Source organism: Lontra canadensis, unplaced genomic scaffold (assembly GCF_010015895.1).
Source record: "Lontra canadensis isolate GAN:19392208 unplaced genomic scaffold, GSC_riverotter_1.0 scaffold28, whole genome shotgun sequence".
Classification (NCBI taxonomy): domain Eukaryota; kingdom Metazoa; phylum Chordata; class Mammalia; order Carnivora; family Mustelidae; genus Lontra; species Lontra canadensis.
In genome coordinates this window covers 12,284,045-12,304,843 of record NW_022631022.1, presented here as the reverse complement: position 1 = coordinate 12,304,843, position 20,799 = coordinate 12,284,045, and the positions used below count along the sequence as shown (strand labels likewise).

Sequence of the window (20,799 nt, the reverse complement as noted above, 5' to 3'; positions counted from 1 at the left end):
ATTTATTCCTTAAGTGTTTGACAGAATTCAGCAATGAAATCACCTGGGCCTGAAGGTTTCTTTACTGGAAAGTTTGTAACTATTTTCAAGTGCAGTTTCACTAAGAGTTATAGAACTTTTCAGGTACTTTTTATTTTCTTAAAGTATATATCTTTAAAGGAATTGGTTGATTTCATCTAAGTTAATGAATTTATGGGCACAAAGTTGTTCAGAACATCCCTTACTATTCATTTTATGTCTGTAGGTTCTTGATGAATTTGCTCTGTTTATTTGTTGCTGTCTTTTTGGCTATTATCTCTCACTTTATAGTAGTTGCACTAAGGATTATAATATACCTATTTCACTTTTTGTGGACTATTTAAAGTGAATATCCAGCCACTTTAAGTAATACATAGAAGCCCTAAAACCAAAAAGGTTGTTTTATCCTCACTCTTCTATGCTATGGTTGTAGTCTGTATTATGCCTACATAAATCCCACGAATGTTATAATTTTTGCTTTCAACAGCCATTAATATTTTAAGTTACTCAACAGGGAAAAATAATATATTATAATCACTGATAGTTACTCTTTGTTGCTTTTTCTTCATTTCTGAAGTTAAATTTACCTCTGATACCATTTACCTTCGGCCTAAATAATTTCCTTTAGCATTTTCTTTAGAGTATGTCTACTGGCAATAAATTCTCTTATTTTTCCTCAGCTTTGAATTCCTTTATTACATTATCATTCCTGAAGGATACTTTTGTTAACTATAGAATTCTGATTTTGATTCTTCTTTCCTCCTTTGCTACCTTCATTATGTTGTTTCATCGTGGTGTCTGAAGAGAAGCCTTCAGCTACTTAAACCATTACTTCTCTACCATTTTCCAGGCTACCTTCAAAATTTCTTCATTAACTTTGGTTCCAGCAGGTTGACTATGATGTGTCTGAGCATGGTTTTCTTTGCATATACTCTCTGCTTTGCTGAATTTCTTTACTCTGTAAAAACATTTCTTTTACCAAATTTGGAGATTTGGGGCCATTATCACTTCAAGTATTTTTTTCCACCAATGTCTTTTTCTCCTGAGACTTCAATGTACCCAAATAGTAAGCTCTTTTAATCTTGTCCACACATCCTCAGGCTCTACTAATTTTTTTTCTAATCTTTATTTTCTGTTCTTCAGATCAGATCATTTCTATTACTTATCTTCAATTTCACTAATGCTTTTCACTGTTATCTTCTCTTTGCTATTGAGCTCATTCAGTGATTTTTATTTTTTTTATTTATTATTTTTATTTTTTATAAACATATATTTTTATCCCCAGGGGTACAGGTCTGTGAATCGCAAGGTTTACACACTTCACAGCACTCACCCCAGCACATACCCTCCCCAATGTCCATAACCCCACCCCCCTCTCCCAACCACCCTCTGCCCAGCAACCCTCAGTTTGTTTTGTGAGACTACAAGTCACTTATGGTTTGTTTCCCTCCGAATCCCATCTTGTTTCATTTATTCCTCTCCTAACCCCTTAACCCCCTATGTTGCATCTCCACTTCCTCATATCAGGGAGATCATATGAGAGTTGTCTTTCTCCGACTGACTTACTTTGCTAAGCATGATACCCTCTAGTTCCATCCACGTTGCTGCAAATGGCAAGATTTCATTTCTTTTGATGGCTACATAGTATTCCATTGTGTACATATAGCACATCTTCTTTATCCATTCATCTGTTGATGGACATCTAGGTTCTTTCCATAGTTTGGCTATTGTAGACATTGCTGCTATAAACATTCGGGTGCACGTGCCCCTTCGGATCACTACGTTTGTATCTTTAGGGTAAATACCCAGTAGTGCAATTGCTGGGTCATAGGGTAGTTCTATTTTCAACATTTTGAGGAACCTCCATGCTGTTTTCCAGAGTGGTTGCACCAGCTTGCATTCCCAACAACAGCGTAGGAGGGTTCCCCTTTCTCCACACCCTCGCCAGCATCTGTCATTTCCTGATTAATTTTAGCCATTCTGTCTGGTGTGAGGTGATATCTCATTGTGGTTTTGATTTGTATTTCCCTGATGCCAAGTGATATGGAGCACTTTTTCACGTGTCTGTTGGCTATCTGGATGTCTTCTTTGCAGAAATGTCTGTTCATATCCTCTGCCCATTTCTTGATTGGATTATTTGTTCTTTGGGTGTTGAGTTTGCTAAGCTCTTTAGAGATTTTGGACACTAGCCCTTTATCTGATATGTCGTTTGCAAATATCTTCTCCCATTCTGTCAGTTGTCTTTTGGTTTTGTTAACTGTTTCCTTTATTGTGCAAAAGCTTTTGATCTTGATGAAATCCCAATAGTTCATTTTTGCCCTTGCTTCCCTTGCCTTTGGCGATGTTCCTAGGAAGATGTTACTGTGCCTGAGGTCAAAGAGGTTGCTGCCTGTGTTCTCCTCAAGGATGTTGATGGATTCCTTTCTCACATTGAGGTCCTTCATCCATTTTGGGTCTATTTTCCTGTGTGGTGTAAGGAAATGATCCAATTTCATTTTTCTGCATGTGGCTGTCCAATTTTCCCAACACCATTTGTTGAAGAGGCTGTCTTTTTTCCATTGGACATTCTTTCCTGCTTTGTCGAAGATTAGTTGACCATAGAGTTGAGGGTCTATTTCTGGGCTCTGTATTCTGTTCCATTGATCTATGTGTCTGTTTTTGTGCCAGTACCATGCTGTCTTGATGATGACAGCTTTGTAATAGAGCTTGAAGTCTGGAATTGTGATGCCACCAACTTTGGCTTTCTTTTTCAATATTCCTTTGGTTATTCGAGGTCTTTTCTGGTTCCATATAAATTTTAGGATTATTTGTTCCATTTCTTTGAAAAAAATGGGTGGGATTTTGATAGGAATTGCATTAAATGTGTAGACTGCTTTAGGTAGCATAGACATTTTCACAATATTTATTCTTCCAATCCAGGAGCATCCAACATTTTTCCATTTCTTTGTGTCTTCCTCAATGTCTTTCATGAGTACTTTATAGTACTCTGTGTATAGATTCTTAGTCTCTTTGGTTAGGTTTATTCCTAGGTATCTTATAGTTTTGGGTGCAATTGTAAATGGGATTGAGTCCTTAATTTCTCTTTCTTCTGTCTTGTTGCTTGTGTAGAGAAATACGACTGATTTCTGTGCATTGATTTTATATCCTGACACTTTACTGAATTGCTGTACAAGTTCTAGCAGTTTTGGAGTGGAGTCTTGGGTTTTCCACACATAGTATCATATCATCTGTGAAGAGTGACAGTTTGACTTCTTCTTTGCCGATTTGGATGCCTTTAATTTCCTTTTGTTGTCTGATTGCTGAGGCTAGGACTTCTAGTACTATGTTGAATAGCAGTGGTGATAATGGACATCCCTGCTGTGTTCCTGACCTTAGCGGAAAAGCTTTCAGTTTTTCTCCATTGAGAATGATATTTGCGGTGGGTTTTTCATAGATGGCTTTGATAATATTGAGGTATGTGCCCTCTATCCCTGCACTTTGAAGAGTTTTGATCAGGAAGGGATGCTGTACTTTGTCAAATGCTTTTTCAGCATCTATGGAGAGTATCATATGGTTCTTGTTCTTTCTTTTATTAATGTGTTGTATCACATTGATTGATTTGTGGATGTTGAACCAACCTTGCAGCCCTGGAATAAATCCCACTTGGTCGTGGTGAATAATCCTTTTAATGTACTGTTGAATCCTATTGGCTAGTAATTTGGTGAGAATTTTCGCATCTGTGTTCATCAAGATATTGGTCTGTAATTCTCTTTTTTGATGGGATCCTTGTCTGGTTTTGGGATCAAGGTGATGCTGGCCTCATAAAATGAGTTTGGAAGTTTTCTTTCCATTTCTATTTTTTGAAACAGTTTCAGGAGAATAGGAATTAGTTCTTCTTTAAATGTTTGGTAGAATTCCCCCGGGAAGCCATCTGGCCCTGGGCTTTTGTTTGTTTGGAGATTTTTGATGACTGTTTCAATCTCCTTACTGGTTACAGGTGTCTTCAGGTTTTCTATTTCTTCCTGGTTCAGTTGTGGTAGTTTATATGTCTCTAGGAATGCATCCATTTCTTCCAGATTGTCAAATTTGTTGGCATAGAGTTGCTCATAGTATGTTCTTATAATTGTCTGTATTTCTTTGGTGTTAGTTGTGATCTCTCCTCTTTCATTCATGATTTTATTTATTTGGGTCCTTCCTCTTTTCTTTTTGATAAGTCTGGCCAGGGGTTTACCAATCTTATTAATTCTTTCAAAGAACCAGTTTCTAGTTTCATTGATTTGTTCTATTGTTTTTTTGGTTTCTATGTCATTGATTTCTGCTCTGATCTTTATGATTTCTCTTCTCCTGCTGGGTTTAGGGTTTCTTTCTTGTTCTTTCTCCAGTTCCTTTAGGTGTAGCATTAGGTTGTGTATTTGAGACCTTTCTTGTTTCTTGAGAAAGGCTTGTACCGCTATATATTTTCCTCTCAGGACTGCCTTTGTTGTGTCCCACAGATTTTGAACCGTTGTGTTTTCATTATCATTTGTTTCCATGAATTTTTTCAATTCTTCTTTTATTTCCTGGTTGACCCATTCATTCTTTAGAAGGATGCTGTTTAGTCTCCATGTATTTGGGTTCTTTCCAGCATTCCTCTTGTGGTTGAGTTCTAGCTTCAGAGCATTGTGGTCTGAAAATATGTGGAATGATCCCAATCTTTTGATACTGGTTGAGACCTGATTTAGGACCCAGGATGTGGTCTATTCTGGAGAATGTTCCATGTGCACTAGAGAAGAATGTGTATTCTGTTGCTTTGGGATGGAATGTTCTGAATATATCTGTGATGTCCATCTGGTCCAGTGTGTCATTTAAGGCCTTTATTTCCTTGTTGATCTTTTGCTTAGATGATCTGTCCATTTCAGTGAGGGGAGTGTTAAAGTCCCCTACTATTACTGTATTATTGTTGATGTGTTTCTTTGATTTTGTTATTAATTGGTTTATATAGTTGGTTGCTCCCACGTTAGGGGCATAGATATTTAAAATTGTTAGATCTTCTTGATGGACAGATCCTTTGAGTATGATATAGTGTCCTTCCTCATCTCTTATTATAGTCTTTGGCTTAAAATCTATTTAATCTGATATAAGGATTGCCACCCCTGCTTTCTTCTGATGTCCATTAGCATGGTACATTGTTTTCCACCCCCTCACTTTAAATCTGGAGATGTCTTCGGGTCTAAAATGAGTTTCTTGTAGGCAACATATAGATGGGTTTTGTTTTTTTATCCATTCTGATACTCTGTGTCTTTTGATTGGGGCATTTGGCCCATTAACATTCAGGGTAACTATTGAGAGAGATGAATTTAGTGCCATTGTATTGTCTGTAAGGTGACTGTTACTGTATATTGTCTCTGTTCCTTTTTGATCTACTACTTTTAGGCTCTCTCTTTGCTTAGAGGACCCCTTTCAATATTTCCTGTAGAGCTGGTTTACTGTTTGCAAATTCTTTCAGTTTTTGTTTGTCCTGGAAGCTTTTTATGTCTCCTTCTATTTTCAATGATAGCCTAGCTGGATATAGTATTCTTGGCTGCATGTTTTTCTCATTTAGTGCTATGAATATATCATGCCAGCTCTTTCTGGCCTGCCAGGTCTCTGTGGATAAGTCTGTTGCCAATCTAATATTTTTACCATTGTAAGTTACAGACTTCTTTTCCCAGGCTGCTTTCAGGATTTTCTCTTTGTAACTAAGACTTGTAAATTTTACTATTAGGTGACGGGGTGTGGACCTATTCTTATTGATTTTGAAGGGGGTTCTCTGCACCTCCTGGATTTTGATGCTTGTTCCCTTTGCCATATTAGGGAAATTCTCTCCAATAATTCTCTCCAATATACCTTCTGCTCCCCTCTCTCTTTCTTCTTCTTCTGGAATCCCAATTATTCTAATGTTCTTTCGTCTTATGGTGTCAGTTATCTCTTGAATTCTCCCCTTGTGGTCCAGTAGCTGTTTGTCCCTCTTTTGCTCAGCTTTATTCTTTGTCATTTGGTCTTCTATATGGCTAATCCTTTCTTCTGCCTCATTTATCCTAGCAGTGAGAGCCTCCATTTTTTATTGCACCTCATTAATATCTTTTTTTATTTCAACTTGGTTAGATTTTAGTTCTTTTATTTCTCCAGAAAGGACTTTTATATCTCCCGAGAGGGTTTCTCTAATATCTTCCATGCCTTTTTTGAGCCTGGCTAGAACCTTGAGAATCGTCATTCTGAACTCTATATCTGACATATTACCAATGTCTGTATTGATTAGGTCCCTAGCCTTCGGTACTGCCTCTTGTTCCTTTTTTTGTGGTGAATTTTTCCACCTTGTCATTTTGTCCAGATAAGAGTATATGAAGGAGCAAGTAAAATACTAAAAGGGTGGCAAAGACCCCAGGAAAATATGCTTTAACCAAATCAGTAGAGATCCTAAATCGTCGGGGGGAGAAAGGGGATAAAAAGAGGTTTAGAAAAAAAAAAAGAAAAAAGAAAAAAAAAGAAAACGAATAAAGAAAAAATATAAAAAAGAAAAAATATATATATTAGATAAACTAGTTAAAAGATGTTGAAAAAGAAAAGGGTAAAAGTTAAAAAAAATTTAGCAGAAGAAGAAAAAAATTGAAAAAGAAGAAAAAAAATTAAATTAACTGCAAGACTAAAGAATCATAGGGAAAAAGCCATGAGTTCCGTGGTTTGCTTTCTCCTCCTCTGGAATTCCGCTGCTCTCCTCGGTATTGAACCTGCACTCCTTGGTAGGTGAACTTGGTCCTGGCTGGATTTCTTGTTGATCTTCTGGGGGAGGGGCCTGTTGTAGTGATTCTCAAGTGTCTTTGCCCCAGGCGGAATTGCACCGCCCTTACCAGGGGCCGGGCTGAGTAATCCGCTTGGGTTTGCTTTCGGGAGCTTTTGTTCCCTGAGCGCTGTCTATAGAGTTCCGGAGGACGGGAATGAAGATGGCGGCCTCCCAGTCTCCAGCCCAGAGGAGCCGAGAGCTTGGGGCCCCACTCCTCAGTGCGCCCTTAGAGAACAGCACCCAATTACTCCCATCTCCCTGGCCTCCGGCCACGCTCTGAGCTCACCCAGCCTGTGACCGGTTCAAGGTAACCCCGAGCTGAGGGCTCCTTGGCTCTGTCTCTGTAGCCGGCTTCCTCATTGTAATACCTGCAAGCTCTGCGACACTCAGACACCCCTGATCCTTCTGTGACCCTGCGGGACCTGAGGCCACGCTGACCCCACGTGGGCTTCACCCCAGTTTAGCCTCTGGAGCGATGTCCCTCAGCAGAACAGACTTTTAAAAGTCCTGATTTTGTGCTCCATTGCTCCGCCGCTAGCCAGGAGCCGGCCCCTCCCCGCCGCGGTCTATCTTCTAGTTGCTTTGGATTCACTTCTCCGCCAGTCCTACCTTTCAGAAAGTGGTTGATTTTCTGCTTCTAGAATTGCTGTTCTTCTTCTCTTCGATCTCCCGTTGGATTTGTGGGTGTTTGCAATCTTTAGATAAGCTATTTAGCTGATCTCCTGCTACCTGAAGTAGTCTCAGCCTGCTACTTCTCCGCCATCTTGACTCCTCCAGCCGGTTTTCATTCAGTGATTTTTAAAATTTCAGATATTCTTAAAATCTAATATCTCTATTTCATTCTTTTTTTACAGTTCTTGTTCTCAACTGAGAATATCTATCTTCCCATTCATTTCAAGAGTGTTTACATCACGGAGTGTAACTGTAATGGTCATAATAGCTGTTTTAATTTGGTAGCTGTTCTACTAAATTCCAATGTCTGCTTCATCTTGCTATTGATATTTATTGATTGTCTTCTTGGAGAATTGGTCATATTTTTGCAATTTGTTGTAGGTAAGATAATTTTAGACTCACTTTGAATAATTATGTTGTGAAACTGTGGATCCTGCTAACATCCTTCATACCTTTACAATTGTATATAGAATCAGGTTAAATTCGGTGCCCTATTACTACATCATGGCTAAAACTAGAAGTGTCAAATTTTTTTTGAGTCTTAAAAAAAAATAGCAATAGCTGAATACCTCCTTAATATGATAAAAAAAAAAAGCTATGTTTAATGGAGAAAAGCTAGATTAATTCCCATTAAAATTGGTATAAACATCCATCCCTATTACAGCTAAACATTATTTGACATGTAAAAGCCGATAATACTAGAAAGAAAATAGAGTAAGAGGTACAAAAAAAACTTCAATACATCGAAAACACATATATTTCTAAGAAAAACACAATAAAGTAAGTAAAATAACAATAAAAGTGTAAATAAATAAAACACTCAATCACTTGGGAATTTTAAAATTCTCTCCTAAGTAATACTTGTGCCAAAGAAGCAATCAAAACCAGAGGTTACCAAATTTGAAATTTATTCTGGTGAAAGTAAGCCAGAAATTTTGCTTCATTTTTCCCCATATGACTATCCAGTTGACTCAATACCATTTCCTCAAGAACCCAAAATTTCCAAACTGATTTAAAATGCTGTTTTCATGCCATACTAAATAGGGTAAGGGAGAGCTCCTCTACATAAGAAAAACCAGAAGCGCTCTAGTTGGTGCTATTGGCTGGATCTTCAGTAACAGCTTCTCAGATTTGCTTCAACAATTTCTTCCCTTCCAATTCATTTTATTAAAACAAAACAAATGAATAAAAAAATCTCCAAATGTGGAATACAGAAGAGAGGCTTCTATTTTCCTGACTGAAGTCCTCGGGAGAGGCTGGTGTTTCAGGCATGGTCAGCTATGTCAACCACTGCTGAGCGTATAACTAGGATGAGATTAGAGGAATGTGGCAACACAGAGGTCAGCGGCGACCTCAGTAAGAGCAGTTTTATTGCAACGATGTGGGTGTGGGTTAGACTAGAGTGGGTTAAGGAATGCATCAGAGAAGCAGACATGATGGGGGCAGGCAACTCTTTCAAGAACACTGATTATTCAGGTGAACAGAGAAGTAAGTCAAAGCTAAAGAGGACTGTGAGGTCAAGGCAGGACATTTAAAGGACAGAATGTACAAATGGGAATGATCCAGCAGAGAAGGGGAGATGACTGTTTGCGTCTCTATCGCTGCTGAGAGGGTGTTGATTCCAGCATCAGCAAGGACTCTGACAAACAGGTACAAGGAGGCACTGTCAACTTGAGGGCCCTCCTGAGGAGTCCAAAGTAACTGCTGATTTGGAGTTTGCTCTTATGCTATAGGAAGGAAGGCTGAGGGCGAACGAAGGCAGGAATGTGAATGAAGGATGTATAAGAAGAAATGCATCTATTCAGTGGTAGGCCCTCACCATCTCTCATCCAGATCAGCCTGTTTAATAAATGACCAGGGAGACACAAATACTGCATGATCTTTAGGAGAAACATCGAAATCTGCTAAATTGGAATAAGATTACCATATAATCTCTAAATCAGAATTAAAGTAGAATAAGATAATTCCAGGTTTAAAATTGTCTTTTACCTCTTTGTTACCTTATATACATTTTTTTTTAAGATAAGTGATTCCAGCACTATGACATCAAGGGGAATACCTAGACTTAACTCTTTTTAAATTTTTATAAATCTAGAGAAATTCTAATAAGATACATTTTAGAAGGTTATAAATGGTAACTCATCATTCTAACCTGAGAAAATTTTTTTTCTGTTTTATTGAAGTTAAATACATACTTACTCTGAATAATATTTCTTCATTCCACTTTGGATTCAAAGTCTAAAAGACAATAAACATAGTATAACTAATTTTTTTTATATTTTGTCATATAAAAATAAAAAAATATTTAAAAAATTTTTGAATACTGCAAAGACTAACCTTTTTAATGGTTTTTGTTTGCACACTTGTAAAAACTCCATTCATTGGATCATATAACGTCACTCTCACATAAGGATCACTGTTAAAATAAAAAAATAATAATAGTTGTTGCTTATTCCCAAACTCAGATTGCTCAAACTATAAAAATCACAGATTTTTCCTTGTTAGCAGTTTCTATAAGTATTTCCTATGCTTAAACAGAAGGGTTCCTTAAGCAGGAGTAAATAATTATAGTAATTTCTGCATCTTGTTAAAAAGCTAAAGTACCATGTTAGTGAAAAAGACAAAGAATTGGAAAGAAAACCTTTTAATCTAATTTAATGATTTCCAACCTTTTTAGATTTTTTAAAATTTTTTCCATTTTTATTACATTCTTTCTTCTTTTGGGTTAAGATGGTCAATTTAATGATTCTCAAGATTAGCTCTGCAAGACCTCACGTTGTTCCAAGTTACCTCATGGATGTAAACTTTTTCTTTTTTCTTTTTTTTAATAAAATAAGAAAAAGTGTTTTCAGTTGAAAATAATGTAACCCTTTCTACAAAGAGACATGGAAAAGAAAAATCTTGTGATATTTAAGTTTGCAAAGCAAAAGACTGTAGACACTTTACTTGTCCATGGTCAAATTTCTCCAATTCCTCTGAGGATCCTAAAGACTCATGATTCTCCTCCACCAGCTTCTCCTCCCATTTCTTCATACAACCTTACCTCTTACTTTAATTGACAAAAATCAAAGCCATCAGACCACTTTACATGCTGGCAAATCAGACCATAAATACACGCTGGTATTCATCATAACGCATCCTTATCCCTAACCTCATTGACTCAGGCAATGTGCTCCCTGGTTGAGGCCAATTCCTCTTTGGGCATGTTCCTCCCACCTGCTCTGAAATCTTTTATCATCTGTTTTCACTTCTTCCTTTTATATTGTCAGATTTCTTTTGACCTAGGTTTTTCTAATCATATAAACACATTTTTAAACTGCCCCCCACTCCTTGACTCCCTCTCCTTCCTCCAGCAGAGTGAGCTAGATTGTCTTTCTTCCAATCTCAAACTTTCCAGGAAAATAATCTGCAATAATATTAAATAATATTAATAATAATAACATTAATGATATTAATATAATTAATAATTAATAATCTGCAATAATATTAATAATTACTATATAATGACTAATCCTTACATAGTAATTACTCTGTGCCAGGCACCTTTCTAAACAGTTTATAAATATTAACTCTTAGAATCCTTATAACTACTTATGAGGTAGGCATGGTTACTGTCTGTATTTTTGTACAGAGAGATAGGTCAGCCAACTTATTGCAAATCATAAAGCGTAAGTGCAAGGACGAGGACTGACACTCAAGCACCTGGCTCCCGAGGCCATGTTCTGAGCCACACAGCCAACCACTCCCTTTCTTCATTCCCTCAATTCCCTCTGCTCTTGAAAGCCCTAGAATTTGGTTTCTATCTCTTTCCTTCCTACCCATTCCTCTGAAACTGCTCTCTAAAAGTCACCAATTTGCTAAAGCAATTTACACCTTCCAGACACTTATTTTGTTGGTCCTCTGTTTTCGGTACTACTGATTACTTCCTCTTTGAAACTAATCTCATTTGCTTTCATGACACACCCCCTTTCCGGTTGTCTTCATACTATTCCAACTGTTCCCTCTCAGTCTCTCTCTTAGACTCCTCTCCAGCAACTACCAGTTAAATACTGACATTCCCCAAAGTATTGCCATTGGTTTTTTGTTCTCAAAGTTTTCCCTTCACAATCTCATCTATGGTTTTAAAAACTTTAAGAACAACTTCTTATTGTTCTGACTCATAACTAAAAGGTCTGAGAAGGGTTTTGTCCATTTTTTAATTAGCTATGTATAATGTCCATTGTACATTATTTTGAGTTGTAAGAAGTCTTTATATATCGTGAATTGAAGGCTTCTATCAAATATATGTTTTTAAAATATTATCTCCCAATCTGTGGCTTACCTTTTCTTACTATTACCTATGTCTTGCAAATAAAAGTTTTTAATCCTGATGAAGTCCATTTCAACATTTTTCTTCCTTTATGGTTCATATTTTTATGGTTCATATTTTTTAAGTCCCATTCAAGAAATCTTTGCATAACCCAGTAGAGCACAGATTTTTCTCCTACGTGTCCATGTAGAAGTTTTATAATTTTAGCTCTTATTAATTTTCTATATGATGTGTGGTAAGGAACGAGATTAATTTTGTTCCATACAGACAACCTGTTGTTCTAGTACCAATGACTATCCTTCTCTTGAATTACCTTAACACATTTTGGTGAAAAACAACCAGCCATGTATTTGTCTGTGTGTGTTTGTGTATGTGTTTCTATACTCTTTTCTTCTATTCCACTGAATATATCTATTTTTATGCCAATACCACTCTGTTTTAGTAGCATAACTTCAATTTTGTTCTTCTTTTATGAAACTGCTTTGGTTTATTCCATGCCCTTTGACTTTCCATAAAAATAATGGAATCAGTTTATCAATTTCTGATTTTGACTGGGACTGTGCCAAATCTAATCAATTTGAAGAAAGATAAAACTCTAAGAAAAGTGAATCTTCCAATTCATGAACATAAGCATATTTATCCATTGATTTAAATCTTTGATTTCCCTCAGCAATGTTTTGTAGTTTTCATGCAAATCTTTTGTTAAATATATTTCTAGGGTTTTTGTTCTTGTTGTTTTGTTTTGTTTTTGTTTTTTTTAGTAGAATCCATGCCCAGTGTGGAGTCCAACATGGGGCTTGAACTCACAACCCTGAGATTAAGACCTGAGCTGAGATCAAGAGATGGATCCTTAACCAACTGAGCCACCCAGGTGTCCCACTGAGTTTTGTTTTTATGCTATTGTAAGTGGATATTTTTAAAAAAATATTTTCCAATTGTTCATTGATAGTATATAAAAATATAATCAATTTTGGTACATTGAGTTTGTATCCTGTGTCCTTATACCTTATTAGGTCTAGCAGATTTTTTGTAGACTCTTTAGGGCTTTCCATGTACTTGATCATGCTGTCTGCAAATAAAGACAGTTTTCTTCCTTTTCAGTCTGAATTACTTTAATTTCTTCTCCTTTGCCACATTATACAGCTAGGACATCCAATACAGTGTTGAATTGACTGTAAGAGTACAAAACCTTGTCTTATTCCTGAATTTAAGTAGAAAGCATTCAGACTGCCACCACTGAGAATGATGTTAGCTACTGGTTTTTTCACATTAACCGTAATCAGGTCTAGAACATTCCCTTCTGTTCCTAGTCTGTTAGGAGTTTCTATCATGAATGTGTGCTGAATTCTGTCAGATGTTTTTTTTGCTTTCGCTGAAATGATCATGATTTTTTCATTTATTCTATTAATATGGTGAACTGCATTCTATTAATATGATGAACTTGATTACTCTTTGGATGTTAAATCAATCTTACATTTTACTCTTAGCTTGCTGAGATTTTTTTTTTAACATGAACAGGTGTTGGATTTTGTCAAATGTACTTTCTGTATCTATTGAAGTAATACTGTGGTTTTTTTTTCTGTACTGTATTAATACGATGAATTACATCAATAGATTTATTTATTTGAAAGAGAGGGCATGAGTGGGGATGGGGGTGAAGGGAGAGGAAGAAACAGGCTCCCGACTGAGCAAGGAGCCCCATATGGGGCTCGATCCTAGGACCCTGAGATCATGACCTGAGCTAAAGCCAGATGCTTAACCAAATAAGTCACCCAGTTGCCCCTGATAGATTTTTTTTTTTTTAAACCAGAACATTTATTATTGTGTGACTAACTGTTGAAATCCTTAGGATAACTGGAGGCCCCAGCAGAGATTACTTCTTGTTCTTCATGGAATCTGTCTGTGGTATACAATTTTTGGGTGCCTCATTCAACTGGTCCCGTGGTTATTTCGTCTCTTAGCCTTGACTAGTTATACTTTCTCTTCGGCTTGACAGGATAGCCACATTTGCCACAGGTTGACTCTGAAGGTAGTAGGCCTTAGGGCTCCAGTGGCGGCATATCAAGTACATCTTACTGTGATGCTTTCTAAATGATGACATTTCCTTTGTCATCTTGTTTCTGTTGCTGAGACCAAAGAGGCTGGAAGAGAAGGCACTTCCACTCTATCCTACCCTGATAGATTCTTTTTTTAAATGTTGCATAAACCTTACATTCCTAGAAAAATGCCCACCTTGTCATATACTGTTATATATTGTTCAATACAGTGCTATTCAAACTTTCTATTTCTTCTGTGATTAATTTTGGTAATTTCTCTCTTTCAAGGATTTTGTCTACTTCATCTAAGTTGTGTACAATTCCTTATAGGTATAAGGTTGTGCACAGTGCTCCCTTTTTGTTTTTTCTGTTCCATAGGATCTATAGCAATGCCTCTGCTTTCATTCCTATTACGGTAATTTGTGCCTTCTCTCTTTTGTTCTTGATCAGTGTAGCTAGAAGTTTAAAATTTTTATTGATCCCTTCAAAAAAAAGCTTTTGACTGCAATGATTATTTTCTATCATTATGCACTTTCTACTTCACTAACTTCTGCTGTTACCTTTATTATTTTCTTCCTTCTACTTACTTTGGACTTAATATGCTCTTTCTCTAATTTCTTAAGATCAGAACTCAAATCATTCATTAGATTTTTCTCCTTTTCTAAGTTAGGCACTTTAAAACTATATATTTTCCTATAAATATTACTCTAGCTGCATCCCCAAAATTTTGATATTGCTGTATTTTCATTTTCATTCTGTTCAAAATGTTTCCTAATTTCTCTTGTGTTTTTTTTCTTTGACCCATAGATTATTTAGAAGAATACTGTTTTACTTCCAAATATTTGGGGGTTTTCTATGTATCATAATATTATTTATTTATAATTTAATTCCACTGTTATCAGAGAACATCCTCTATATAATTTCAATGTTTTCAAAATTCCTGAGACTTGTTCTAAATATTGGTAAATGTACCATATGCACTTGAAAATAATGTGAATTTTGCAGTTTTTTTATTTATTGTTTTATGGCCCAATATTATGGCTGACAGACTCTAGGGCAGCTCCTACTACCCCTACCTCCTAATGTTTTATGCCCTTTGAGTTATCCTCCTCTTAAATGTGGGAAAGAACTATGTATTTTAACCAAAACATTATGGCAAAAGTGACAAAATGTATGTTGATTGTATTATGTAAGACTGTAACCCATCTATGCTTAGAGATGCCCTCCTTTGCTAGCTTTGAAAAAGCAAGTTGTTAGCTTGCAAGCTGCCATATGAAGGTCATACAGTAAGGAACTTAGGGTGGCCTCTGGCTGATAGCCAGCAAAAATGAAGCCCTCAGTCTGGCAGCTGAAAGGAACTGAATGCTATCAATAACTACATGAGTTTGAAAGTGGATTCTTCCCACAAAGAAGCCTCAGATGAGGCCATACCCCTAGCTAATACTTTGACTGCAGTTATTTGAGACCCTGAAGCAGACAACAAAGCTAAACCATGCAAGGATTCTGACCCATAGAAACTGAGATAATAAGTGTTTGTTCTTTTAAGCTAATTTTATGGTAATCAGTCTTGCAGAAATAGAGAAATAATACATTTATGGGCCATGCTGGTGAATGTACTACATCCACTTGAAAAGACTGTATATGTGCAATTGTTAGAAACAGTGTTCCTTATGTTGAAGTTGTTCATAATATTGTCCAAATTTGTGCTTTTGTTGATTTCCTAATCTAGTTGTTTCATCTATTGCTGAGAGAGGTGTTGACGTCCCCACTATGATTGTGGAATTTTTTAGTGTATCCTTTTAATTCTGTCCAGTGTTATTTCATATATTTTCAAGCTCTATTCATAGGTACATACTTGTGATTGTTTTATAATTTATTTGTGATTTATGATTGTTATGGCCTCCTGGTTACTCTTTTGTTGTTATGACATGTCTGCAAATACTTTTTGGTGTTGAAATCTATTTTATCAGATATTAATAAATCCAGTTCATCTTCTTATTCTTACTGTCTGTGTGGCATATTTCTTTGGGTCCATTTTATTTCTCCTTAACTGTGTCTCTTTTAAATGTATCTTTTATAAACAACACGCAATTGGGTCTTGTTTTTCAATCCATTCTAACAACCTCTGCCTCATATTTACCTTTGTCCATAAATGTTTAATACTATTATTGGTGAGATTAGATTTAGGTCTACCAATTTATAATAGGTTTTCTATTCTTCTCCTTCCTCTTTTATTCTTTTTCTATTTCTTCTTCTTCTTCCCTTTTTTTTTTTTTTTTTGGATCATTTAGATCATTTATTCTTCCATTCCTGGGCTTTTATTTAATTATTTCACTTTTTTGGGAATTTCATCTAAAAATGTCTGTTGGCTTTTTATCAATAATTCTTTACATTACTTTTAGTGGTTTACATAGATATTATAAGACGCACCCTTAATTTTTTATTCTACTTACATTTAATATTGAACCACTCTACTAAACATTTACTTAGTTTAGTAAACAGGTCCATAGCTGTGTTGAGGGCCTGGAGCTAGTGTATTAAATTAAGAATATGCAGATTAGGATCTACTGAGTGAAGAGGAATAAACCACCCACATGGGGTTGGACAGGAAGCTCCCTCAGCATCTGAGCTCCCACTTTGGGGAAGTGAAAGCCCCAGGGTCATTTTGATTGAAGGTGCTTTTAATATACCCACATAAAGGAGGTAAAGCACAAGGTTTGTTACTTATAGATCTCAGAAATGGGAGGAACTGGGGAGGAGAAAAAAGACAGAGATCTCCCCATCCTGAGATCAAGATCTGAGCCAAGATCAAGAGTTGGACACTTAAGTGACTGACCCACCCAGGTGCTCCATGTCTCTCATTTGTTAATTAGGATATAATTTCTACTGATCTAGTTTTTAGTTCAATTAAGTTTTCCTCTTTGTCTGAATTCTGCTGTTAATCCTACCTGATTTATAATTTCAAATATTATAATTTTCAGTTCTAGAATTTTCATTTTTTATAGTTTCTATCTCATTCTTGAGATTTCTAATCTTTAGTGGTACAATATCAGGTATAAACATGTTTTTGAGCACATTTTCTTTTTCTACTGAGAATGTGTTCCATTTTCCTGATTCTTTATAGATCAAATAATTTTGGATTATATCCTGGACATTATAAGTTGTAGAGACTCTGGATTCTGCAATTTTTCTCTGATGATTATTGGTTTTATTTTATCATCCAATTAATTATCTTCTCTAGATAAGAACCACAACCATGTTTCTTAGACAGCAACTCTTATCTCTATTCAGATCTTTTGTCTTTAGCCAAGTTGCTTTGAATCTGCTATCACATGTGTGATTCAGGGTCAGCAGACAGGCAGACACAGATTGGGAATCTACTCTCTTGGTCTATTCCTTCCAGAATCCCCACCATTGCCATGTGGTAGATACAGGAATTTATTGGAAATACCAGTTGGAAATATAATTATTCCATTTGCACAATAATTTACCAATAATATTATCCAATTATTCATCTCATCAAAGTTCCAAAAAAAATTATCAATCAGTGCAGTTTGAAATTACAAGCCAACTTAACATACTTACCTAGCTCCCAAGATATCCTTTTTGGCAAGGCCTATTCCAGCTATAACTTTGACCCTCACAATTCGTGAATTTTCCTAAAATACAAAAATTTATATGTTATTTTCATGTACTTTTAAACATATCTAAGACACATACCTTTAAATATATACATATCAAATAAAGTAAGCAGGATTTTAAAATTACTTGGAGGATTCTTTTTAAAAATTAATTTCATTAAGATATAGAAAAGAAAATAAAAACTATATTGTTATTTCTAGATAACTTGATTATCTACAAAGAAAAGCCAAAAACACTAGAGTTAAATTATTACACTAAGAATTTATCATTGCTTCCAAGAAAATCTGCAGCCAAATTCTTAGTACTAATATTTTCATTGCTGCTATGTACACAATAACACAAAATCAAGAGCTTATAATCATTTGTAATAACTATTTAGAAAGCTATTTTTGTAAGGTTTAATTTAAATTTCAGTTAGTAAACATATAGTATAATATTAGCTTCAGGTGTACGATTTAGTAATTCAGCTCTCACATAAAACAACCAGTGTTTACCACAAGTGCACTCTTTAATCCCCATCACCTATTTAACACATCCCCCTGCCCACCTCCTCTCTGGTAACCGTCAATTTGTTCTCTATAGTTAAGAGTCAGTTTCTTGGTTTGCCTCTCTCTCTTGTTTTCCCCCATGTTCATTATTTTAAAAATCCCATTCAGTAGATTATACATTAAATAAAACCATAGTATATTGATACTGTAACAAATCAAGTATTAAATTTCCTGGGTATCATCTATTATAAGGTTTTATATAAGGATGTTCTTTGAGATACATATTGAAATATTTAGTGATACAGTGTGATAAAGTACAATTTACTCTTTAATGTTTCAGCAAATAAAAAATTGAATGTGTGTGTGTGTGTGTGTGTGTGTGTGCATGTGTGTAAATAAAGGGAATAAGTAAACTGTTAGCAATTTGTGGACCTAGCGGGGGGTATACAGGTGTTCATTATACTACTCTTTTAATTGTCCTGTAGATTTTAAATTGTTCAAAATTAAAAGGTAAGAAAATATTATAAAACAGAATGCTTATTTTAAAAAATCCTCAACTAAGCAAAACTATCAGACACAAAGAAACAGACTTAATGAGTAATGTAAAGAACTTTTATGGATAAAATGATAAAAACTTATTGAAGAACACAAAGAAGACCTAAATAAATGAAGAAATTCACTGTGTTCATGGATGGAAATATTCCATATTATTGTCATTTTCTCCAAAGTAACCTATAAATTCAATACAATTCCAACTCCCCACACCCAGATTTTTGTCATGGGTTTTAACAAAAAATTGTAAAATTCATAGGGAAGAGTAAAAATGAGTACAGAAGTAAATAATAACATTCAATCACTATCTTATACTCTATACAAAAACCAATTCCAGCTATATTAAAGTCTTATAAGCAAAAAAGAAAACTTTAAAAATTTCATAGGAAATTTTAGAATATTTCTATGACAGTGAAGTAGGAAAGGATTTTTAAAAACACAAACTCTAATAGGAAAAGTGGTTAGATTTGACATTAAAATTATATACCCTTTGTATGAGAAGAGATTCCCTGAACAAAATGAGAAGACAAGGAGGAAGTATCTAAAATGTGTACCATTGACAAATTATGATTATCCAGAATATATTTTAAAAAATCCTAAAAATTAGTAAGTAAAATATAAACAACATAACATAAGAAATTACAGAGAATGGACAGTAAACACATGAAAAGATTATCAATCTCACTAGTAACCAGGGAAAACTCTAATATGCTGTTGGTAGGAAGTATAAATTGAAGAATCGTTTTGAAGAGACCTTTGCAAAATCTACCAAAGTTCTAAATCAATAACCCATAAATTCCTCTTTTAGTGTCCCCTAGATACACTCTCACTAATGTACTCAAGGACATAAGCATAACAGTATTCACAAGAGCATTTATAAGATCAACAAATATGAAATAGATGTTGCCCAACAGATAGCAACCTAATGGATTCTATTATACAGTCATTCCATTGGCAAGTAGTTAGTCATATTCCCTTGTGAGCAGAGGCCTGCGAAGGCGAAAATACACATATCATGGAATATTTATTTCAGTCTTCTCCTACTTCTAAATGCTTACAACCACCCTCATTTCTGGAGGTTTCACTGAATAAATATGATCATGGAAATATTCTATTAACTCCAAAACTCAGATGACAAATTCAGATAATACAAAATGCTTACTGAAGATGTTAGAGAAAATGTAAGTTTCCTCTAGTCCCAAATAAAACTAAATACATAGCTGATTTTGCAAAAAAAAAAAAAAAAAAAAGGGGGGGGAATCCTCAGGTATCAGAATAAAGATAAAAAATAAAATTTAGAGAGGAAAATATGTGAACTGAAATTTCAGTTTTCTTCAGGGACTTATTCCCAAAAATTTGAAGAGATTTGCTGTCACCTTTTCTTCCTGGAAAAGTCCCACTGATTAAATAGGCCCATTAAAGTATTCTATTTGCCTGAACAGCCAATTTCTCATCTCCTAGTTGACTGGGAAATGCCTGTTCTTTATTACATAGGTATGGATCTCCAACACTGAATTCTGAAAATTAGAAGTCTTTTCTGTGATGACTTAATAAATAAAAATAAACTTTTTCAAGTGGTAAAGTGTAATCAAAAGTGCCATCAGCAAATAATGTTATTTGATAATCCCAGCTTTTATAACACAGACAAGCATTTATAATTTATATTTAAACTTAATTGAGGAAAGACACTACCACACCCCTGCTAAGAAGTCACTCCATATTAGTGGAACCTCTACAGAAACTATCCCCTAGAAGTCTCCTGGAGAAAAATGTTAACATGTGTTAATTTAAAAAACTCAGGGAGTGATAAATTACTCACAGCCACAAACACATTTAGCTTTTAAATTTTCTCCTTGCATTTCTTACCACAAATATCAGAACTAGTTATTTGGGGTGTTGTGGTTAACTGATGTGAAGCTATATTAAGATTTTGTCATAAAACTAAATAAGAAGCACTTTATTTTCATATTTTCATTCACTTAAGTGCATTTTATAAATTAATGCTAGAAAATTGCCAAACGAGCCTTTGCAATCATAACCATAAGCAGAAATCATAATATGTCACAGCATCTTTGAAACTAAAGAAGAACATAAATGCTGCAACAAGAGACTGAACTCTTCAGTATCTTTGGAAACATGGTATTCAAAGTACTGTTAATAGAGATGTGTTCATCAAGGATATTGGTCTGTAATTCTTTTTGGTGGTGTCTTTGTCTGGTTTTGGGATCAAGGTAATACTGGCCTCCTTAGCATCTGGGAAGTACAAACCAAAACCACAATGAGATACCACCTCACACCAGTCAG

At 35.2% G+C, this 20,799-nt stretch overlaps 1 protein-coding gene across 4 annotated transcripts in view; it reads right to left on the bottom strand.

Annotated features, from left to right (window-relative positions):
* Positions 1-20,799, bottom strand: part of NEDD4 (NEDD4 E3 ubiquitin protein ligase) — a 128,222-nt gene that overhangs the window by 94,728 nt on the left and 12,695 nt on the right. Inside the window, exons 2-4 of one of the 4 annotated variants that reach the window (XM_032864895.1) lie at positions 17,399-17,472; positions 9,806-9,884; positions 9,668-9,706 (exon numbers count right to left, since the gene is read on the bottom strand). In XM_032864895.1, coding sequence (XP_032720786.1) covers positions 9,668-9,706; positions 9,806-9,884; positions 17,399-17,472 — 192 coding nt within the window. Of the gene's footprint in view, positions 1-9,667; positions 9,707-9,805; positions 9,885-17,398; positions 17,473-20,799 lie in introns of those variants that run through there. The other 3 variants (XM_032864891.1, XM_032864892.1, XM_032864894.1) reach the window with 3 other exon arrangements.